Source organism: Vigna unguiculata, chromosome 6 (genome assembly GCF_037176805.1).
Source record: "Vigna unguiculata cultivar grain cowpea cultivar isolate G323 ecotype 2 chromosome 6, ASM3717680v1, whole genome shotgun sequence".
In the NCBI taxonomy this organism is placed as follows: domain Eukaryota; kingdom Viridiplantae; phylum Streptophyta; class Magnoliopsida; order Fabales; family Fabaceae; genus Vigna; species Vigna unguiculata.
In genome coordinates, this window is record NC_140797.1 from 36,460,360 (window position 1) to 36,468,574 (window position 8,215).

Sequence of the window (8,215 nt, forward strand, 5' to 3'; positions counted from 1 at the left end):
CAAAAAAAAATCTTATGTAATTTCCTAACGTATTCTTTATCTTTCTAATTCGCTCTTCATTTATTTTTACTATACCATACTTTATTTAACGATTGTCTTAATCTTAAAAATACAAAGGATAATTTAAGAAAAAAAACATGTATACTGTTTATTAGTTTTGCAAAAATAACTATTTTCTTACAAAAAAAGATAAGTAATTTAAAGTACCTTATAAATAATTGTAAAGATAGCGTGGGCCGATGCCTTGTGAAAGAGGTTTAAGGCCTTCAGTGCTTGGCCCATTTGATTTCACAGTGCTTTCTTTACATCACTTCACAAACTCGTTGCTAAAAATCTCACTGATTTTTCGTCTTTCGCGGTCCCAACGAACCCTAGATCGGATCATGTCTGGAGCATACGGTCAAGACGGCGGCGGCTCTGCGCCACCGTCATATGGAGCCAGCGGCGGATACGGTTCCGGTGGTGGTAGTTATGGAGGCGGAACCTATGGAGGGGGCGGTGCTGGTGGAGGATATGGTGGTACGGATGGCGGTGGTGGTTACGGAGCGAAAAACAGCGGAAACGGCGGCGGATATGGTGGTAACGATGGCGGAGGTTATGGAGGAAGGAGTGGCTACGGTGGAAACGATGGCGGAGGCTATGGAGGAAGAGGCGGTGGTCAAGGTGGCCGGGGAGGTGGAGGATTCGGTGGTGGATATGGCGGTCGAGGTTTACTTTTTGCTGCTTTTTTCAATCGTTCTAACTATGAATTTGTTTTTGCCCTATCGTATTCATATTTAATGTGAAATTCTGCAGGTGGAGGTGGCGGTGGAGGTGGCGGTGGCGGATATCAAGGTGGTGATCGCGGAGGTCGAGGTGGCGGTCGCGGCGGAGGCGGCCGTGGCGGCAGCGGCAGAGATGGAGACTGGCGTTGCCCTAACCAAAGGTATTTGGTTTCTTACTGTTTACATTTTGCTCTTGAAACCGTTTTTCTTTTTAAATTAGATATAAAACTGTGAGAATTTACTGCTTTTGATTCCTTTGTTTTTCATTTGATTCGGAATTGCTATTATGTGTAGTTGTGGGAATGTGAACTTTGCGAGAAGGGTTGAATGTAACAAATGCGGTGCTCCTTGTCCTAATCCGAATAGTTCCAATGAACGTGGTGGAAGTGGTGGCGGTGGGGGTGGTTTTAGTCGAGGGGGAGGTGGCGGTGGGGGTTATGGTAACAATCGAGGGGGAAGATCTGGGAACTATGATGGAGGGAGAGGTAATGACTATAACAGTGGAGGGGGTCGATCTGGGAACTATGATGGTGGAAGGGGTAATGACTACAATAGTGGAAGGGGTGGTAGTAATGACGGTAGAGGTGGTTCATATAGAGGTAATCAAGGTAGAGAAGATGGTAGCTACGGTCAAGTTCCCGCTCCTAATGCCCAATCTTATGGTGGTGCTGGTGGAAGCTTCCCACCCTCTTACAATTCTTATGGTGGGAATGCAAGTTATGGAACTGATGCAGTTCCTCCACCTTCAAGTTATACTGGCGGACCTAATTCCTATCCTCCATCATATGGGGGTAATGCCGGTGGTTATGGGGGAGATAATCAAGGGGATGGGCGGAGTGGTGGTAGATCTGGGCCTCCGTCTGGTTATGACAATAGTTATGGTGCTGGTAATCGAGGTGGATTTGGTGGGTCTCCTGCCGAGCCCCCAGCTGCAGTGAAGCAGTGTGATGAGAATTGTGATGACACTTGCGACAACTCTAGAATCTACATCTCAAACCTTCCACCAGATGTGTCAATTGAAGAATTGAGGGAACTTTTTGGAGGCATTGGACAAGTAATATTCTGATCTTTTTACATTAGAGATTTTCACAAGCTTTAGCTTTAATGAGTCATATTGTGAATTTTGTTTGATGAATCTTGTATATAATTAAGTGGAATGCTACTTTCAGTGTAGACTCGTGTCTTTTTGAAGCGTAAGCATATTGTTGAGTTATATTAGCAATAATGTTTTATACAAGAAATGTTTAGTACCTTGTGGGGAAATAATAGTATTTTTCCTGACTATTCCTTGAAAGAGGCTTAATGTGTCAGTAATTCTGTTGCATGTTTTAACTATATAGGTTGGAAGGATAAAACAGAAGAGGGGCTACAAAGATCAGTGGCCTTGGAACATTAAGATTTACACTGATGAGAATGGAAATAACAAGGGAGATGCTTGTCTTGCTTATGAAGACCCTTCTGCAGCACATTCAGCTGGCGGTTTTTACAATAGTACTTAACTGAACAATTTCTTGATTTTTATCTTTCCGTCTAGCTTTTATATATATACCGTGTTTCATATGTAAACAGTCATTAATAATAAATATTTCATTTCAGATTATGATTTGAGGGGTTACAAAATCAGTGTTGCAATGGCAGAAAAATCTGCTCCAAGAGCTCCACCTGCTTATAACCAAGGGTATGTATTACAGACTAAATTATTTCGGACTTCTATAAGAGTATTTGTCACTTATTTGCATTGTAAATTGTTTGGTTGATAAATTATTTTGGGAACTGTCTGTAAATTTAGCAATCATGTGCTATCTATATTTATTACACAACTGATCACTGTGTTTGAATGTTTCTTTTTTCAAAAATTTATGTCTCTTCTGAAACTGAATATTCGGTAATTAATTGTTGTTCTATAGGGGCAATAGGGGTGGCTATGGTGGAGATAGACGCCGAGACAACTATAGAGATGGAGGTGGCTCTGGGCCTGATAGGCGTGATCATTATGGAAACCGTTCGCGTCCGTACTAGGAGCTTGGACATTGAACGTTTTATGTACTATGAATTGTGGGCTGAGGGTTTAATTATTTCAGTTGGCTGGTTTCTTGAACTGGAAGCAAAGAGGTAGGTTGTTCACTTACTTTGAGCAATACCTCTTCCGCTCCTTTTTTGTTTCAATTGTCTAGATGGTGGGTTTTGAATTTAGCCAGGGATTAATTTAATCATGTGAATGTTTTTATAGAGGCAAGTGGATAGTCTCCCAATTGCTTGCTGCTAAGGTAGGTGTTGAATATTTCAGGTGAGTGCCGCTTTCACGTAAATGTGCCTAATACTTGCTTGGAAATTCCTTGTGTCATAATGTGGATAAGTGCTTGCAGTTCTCGCTCATCCCATGTGGCATCTGGTACAAGCGGGTGTTGGCATTAATTAATAGAATGTTTTATGTTAGTCATGGTTCCATAAATCAATAAATCTTAATTACAATGTTTAAAGTTTCAAGTAAAATTGGTTGTTTGTAAGGAGAGAAGTAAATCGGGCTGCCAGTTTGCTTTAAAATTGAAGCCTTTTGTAATCAAATCTATCATGAGTTATTCTACCGTGGTCAGTTTGATCTCGAGGCTTTATAAAGTCTTGTATTTTTTTTTTGTTTAAATTAGCTAAGCCTTTTAGCTAATTTTTAGCACCGAAAAGAATTCAATTTACTCTAAATTGTTTTTATTTGAAGTGTTGAAAAAACACTATTTCTATGAAATTTTTCTGTGTAGAGAGTTGCAAAGATGATGCATTTTTTATGGATAGAGCCGATCAAGTTTTTCAATCTAGGTTTTTTTAAATATTTTTTGGAGATTAACTAGATGAAATAGTTCCATATATTTTTGATTAAGTAGATCATGAACTTGTATTAATAGCTTATAGATGTGAAAAGGACTCTTGCATATACTTTGTCTGATGTATATATGCAGAAGCCATTGGTGTTTAGTCTTGAATCCTGTTTAGCTATCTTATGGTTTGCATTCTTATTTTATATTTTTATGCTTTTGCACTGGATTTGGTCCCTTTGTAACTGTAATTTACCTAATAGCCAATAGGGAAGTCAAGTATCTTTTGGACTTCATAATACGGCATGTGTTGCTTTTGGCAAGCTAACTATTGGAGTCCTCACTTCACAGTTGCTCTGCAATTCAAGTTTGGTTCTCCTTTTATCTTATAAAATTAGTACAGTTGCACTGCGAGTTTGTTTTAATGTTCACACATCTATATCCGGTGGCGTTTGCATATTTGGTACTTGCGAGCAGAACTTTCTTCTCTGGGGCTATTGTGGGTGACAAGTGTCGTTGCTTCTAAACCGTGCTTGTTCATTTAGTTCCTTATCAACGGATGCTATATATTTCAAATGTACTTTGACCCCTAGTGTAGATTGTGTTAGCCTGTTTGATTTGTCGGTTGTGAATTTTTACTTTAAACCTTGTCATTCTTGGTTTCATGGGATGAACATTTGCTTCACCAGTTATTAAAATATCTGTCTTTTTGACCGTTATTTCGAAGTGTGGGTTCTCATGTTTTTGAAGTAATCATCGTCGTTGTAATATTTTACAGATAATTTGTTCGATATAACAGTCTTTATGAAATCCTGGAGTCCGACAGCATATTTTTTATTTTAACCAAAATTTAGTCATTTACGTACTGCGCTTGCGGGAACAATTTTAAATGACAGAGCACTTGGTGTAGTTTTAGGAATATGTAAATGCCGGTTCCGTAGTAAGACTTTCGAGCTGTTTTCAGATACTCGATGTAAGTGGTGAATGGTGTGTTTTAATGTTTTGAATAATATGGGTTGCATAGAAATTGAAAGAAATTGTGTTATTTACTGGGGAGATAATATTTCACCCGAAATTGTAGTGTTGGTTTACGGAGTTAAAATGTCTACTAAAATAACTCAATTTTGTTTAAAAACTTTGTAAGTTGAATTACCAAAAACAATTCCGAAACTGTTGTTTGATAATCAACTTTATTTTGTTTAAATTCTAAATGAAAGTAGTGGAAGGACGTTGTAATAATTAATGGAAAGGAGCTTACAAAAGGAATTATTTAGAATAAATACGCAGGGAGGGATGCACGATCTTAATGTTACCCCAACCCAAGGCATAGTATTAGTATTACGATTTTACTAATAGAGATACACAATTCCTAGATAGGTTTTAATAAATTTACACATTTCTTTTAAATTTTAAATGGGTATGAAATTGCAATATATTGTTATTCTTAATCATGAGAAAAAAATAATAATACCTTTCTAATAACTATCTTCGGAAACATTCTTTTTAAAAGTTTTGGCAAATACGAATATTTCACATTCTTAACCTTTATATGAATTGAATATCATAATCGCCTCCATTCCCCCTTGCTCCATTTTGTTTGTATGTATTATTAAACTTTACGAACTTTCATAACCATGACATATGCTTTTACTCTAAATTAGTAAAAAATTAAAATATTAATTTGGAACAAGAAACCAACTTATCGCATTATTGCTCCTAAGTCAAGTCAATAACTTCAACGGAGCTACACAAATAAATTGTATGAATTTCAGTCTTTATTGAATAAATTCTACTCTGAATTTTATTTTTGAATAAGTTTTAATGGTAAAAAGGTGTGTTATTCACACTCCATTTCTTTATATTCAAACCGTTTTAAAATTTCAAACTTGAATCTAGTTCCAAAGACGTTGCCTTGACCGCCAAATATCTCTACTTCCCGCGCAATGTCACATTCTGACGAGCAGCTCTCCTTTCTTCGTTCTCTAATCCATGGCAGAAGGTTTTCTCTCTCCAACTTCGCTCTATCTATCTATCTCTCTTTGTATCTGTCCAGTCATCTAACATTTCATTTCATTTTTCGCAGTTTCTGCGACGCAACCATCAGATTTCTCGAATCGCTTTTAGTCTCCAAGGACGTGAAATCGTTCATCGAAGTTCGCTCCAGCTTGACGGACTTCCTCAGATCTGAATCTCTCTCCGTTATTCGCTCCATTGCCTCTAAAACCGTCCACGAGAAGCTTCTCGTTCTCGAATTCTTCGTCCGCGCTTTCGCTCTCGTCGGAGATCAACAGGTTTTCTAACCGCTTCTCAGTTTCATATTGTTCTATTAAAAAAAACGCTGTCTCGTTCCCTTCTCGTGTATTTTATCTTCTCTAGTTTCCTATTAAATCTCAAAACATCAAACAATAACAATTAATACAAAATGTGCCGATTTATTTAGTTGCTATTAAACTCCTCGCGCTAAATTTTTTTTTCTCGCATGTTTTCGGTTTCATTTATGCAAGAGTTGTTTGGCACTGAGATACGAGGCTTTAGTAATGCGAGAACTCAAGTCCGCTAGTTGTCAATGGCTACGAGTTTCGCCTGAGGAATGGTTAAGATTTGTGAAGGACGCGGTGCGCAACGGTTTTCACGCCGTTGCAGAGAAGGTAGGAGTGATACATATTAATTATATTTTAATTGTATATTGGAATCTTCGACATGAGACATAGCTAATGCTTTTTTTTTGAAACAAAAAATAGTAGAGTTTTGATTGCATGTAGTGAAACTGTATTTGTACATTTGAATTATTGAACCGTGCTAAGGGAATGTTGTGGAAGTAATTAGGATTTCATGAAGATGCTTTAACAGATTTAGATTCTATTTGGATAATTTTTTCTTTAATCAATTATAAGTTTGTAGAAGTAAATATGACAAAGTTTTTCTGAACGTAGCGTTCAGAAAATTTAGTTGTGTCCGTGTGCTTAATGTATGCTTGGCGATTAGGCATGTGAAAATGCTTTGTCGTGCCTTGAGAATAACGATGATCATAAGCCTGGAGGAGACATGGTTTCTAAAAACTTGAAGAGCATTATCAGTGAGATTACAAGGCTCAGGAATTGTGCAATGACATCGGTTTCTTCACGATCTGGTATCTCCTCACTCACACATTAATTGATTTTATTGAGCATTCTTGTGATTAATGTTCTTTTAAATGTATGTCCATCCCTTATTTTCAGCTTTGCCTCTATGGCACAGTTTTCCATTATTTGAACTAAAGATTTTGGTTGCAATAAGTAGCCAAAATTTTTTAAATTTGTGCAGCATATTTGGTCCTCTACTTTTGTGTTTGGTTATACAAAAATGCCCAGGTCTTCTAAGGTATCTTTTATCTCGAGATTTGCTTTGTGATAGGAGTTTGCACTTTGGTTACCTCGTGTACATTATTGATAATTTGACATCTTACCGTCTTAAGAGCATAGGAAATCTTTTCTTGTTCCCAAATAGAACAGCTTTTATTTGTAATATTGTAAATAGGTTGAAGAGTGTATTTTGGTTAAAGTTTTCTAGACTATTCGTTTTTGGCTACTTTGATGTTATTATTTACCTCTTTGTATTCTATTCGTAACTACAAATTGGTGTTCGTTTATTCCTACTCTTATTTATTTGTGCTTGTGGAGACCCAAGAAGAGCCTTATAATGTAATGTCATACACTTCTCTAGATGGTTATATAGGATATTGTATATGTTATTCCCATGGACATTGATGTAAAGTGGATTTTCATATGCTTTCCCGAATGGATTTGTGCTTTATGGGTAGTCATTTGTTCACTGTTAGTGCTGCTTCGTGATATTAGTTCAGGTTCAGACGGCAGAGTACCTAAAAAGGAAGACAACATTGCAGCAGAAGTCGGACTTACTCAACAAACAAAAACGATGTCTAGCAAGCACTTCTTTCAGAAATGGAATTAAGAGACAGAATATACGGAAGTTACATGAACACCAACGTCTCCTACTGATCAGCGAGGACGGCATCCAAATTTGAGGTCAAATGATCAATTTAACTGTGACTTCTTTTCAGTGAACTTATTCAACGCCTAAGCACATGAAGTTTTTTAAATTTCTTTCCTTCCATTTGATTGTTAATTCTTGGTTAGTTTCTGGTGATTTTAGTTTTTACGCGTTGAAAAAGCAAGTTGTTTAACCATATAACATGGTGGTACTACTAAAACTAACATTTTTTTTGTTATCAGTTAAAGCCGATGTTGCAGATTTCGAACTCCCATTCAAAGGTTTGTGATCGATATTGTAATTTGTTTCGTACTCTCTCCCCACTCTCACAAATATAGTAACATCTGTTTGGCTGGTAATATCTACGTGGACTCTCCATACTGCAATTAGCATGTATCCATCTTTCAAGGCTGCAACAATGTTCGATGGATGACCATACTATGACGTTAAACCAACCCTAGAAATAATCGAGCAATGGTGGGAAAGGGTTCGGCTTAGGCTAGCTTTTATACGATAGGAGGAGCCATGGATTATAAACCAAAGGTTTTAAGACTTGATTTATACCTTATCAAGTTTAATACTGTTAAAAAAACATTTAAAAGTCTATTTCATAGAAAATTGTTAAAGAAATCTTGAAAATACTTCTAAATATAT

General features: G+C 37.0%; 2 protein-coding genes across 7 annotated transcripts; both read left to right on the plus strand.

Annotated features, from left to right (window-relative positions):
- The first annotated feature begins 224 nt into the window (after nt 1–224).
- LOC114187555 (transcription initiation factor TFIID subunit 15b) lies at nt 225–3,200 on the plus strand. 3 transcript variants are annotated; one of them, XR_014995858.1, is made up of 7 exons: nt 225–708; nt 796–925; nt 1,059–1,818; nt 2,105–2,255; nt 2,361–2,442; nt 2,672–2,876; nt 2,995–3,200. XR_014995858.1 is itself a non-coding variant. In XM_028075831.2 (6 exons), exons 1-6 carry the CDS (start codon nt 240–242, stop codon nt 2,781–2,783), a joined length of 1,704 nt encoding a protein of 567 aa, XP_027931632.2. In that variant the 5' UTR covers nt 225–239; the 3' UTR covers nt 2,784–3,200. The 3 variants fall into 3 exon arrangements, 2 of the variants coding, with proteins under 2 accessions (XP_027931632.2, XP_085530957.1); XM_028075831.2 differs by having other exon boundaries at nt 2,672–3,200; XM_085674831.1 differs by having other exon boundaries at nt 802–925; nt 2,672–3,200.
- Nucleotides 3,201–5,215: 2,015 nt separating this feature from the next.
- On the plus strand, nt 5,216–7,920 carry LOC114187687 (protein DOUBLE-STRAND BREAK FORMATION). Of its 4 annotated transcripts, none has more exons than XR_003605321.2 (6): nt 5,216–5,570; nt 5,655–5,862; nt 6,076–6,219; nt 6,557–6,701; nt 7,413–7,596; nt 7,804–7,920. XR_003605321.2 is itself a non-coding variant. In XM_028075998.2 (6 exons), exons 1-5 carry the CDS (start codon nt 5,515–5,517, stop codon nt 7,593–7,595), a joined length of 741 nt encoding a protein of 246 aa, XP_027931799.2. In that variant the 5' UTR covers nt 5,242–5,514; the 3' UTR covers nt 7,596; nt 7,804–7,920. The 4 variants fall into 4 exon arrangements, 2 of the variants coding, with proteins under 2 accessions (XP_027931800.2, XP_027931799.2); XM_028075998.2 differs by having other exon boundaries at nt 5,242–5,570; nt 7,408–7,596; XR_014995776.1 differs by having other exon boundaries at nt 5,244–5,570; nt 7,408–7,702.
- Nucleotides 7,921–8,215: the final 295 nt, after the last annotated feature.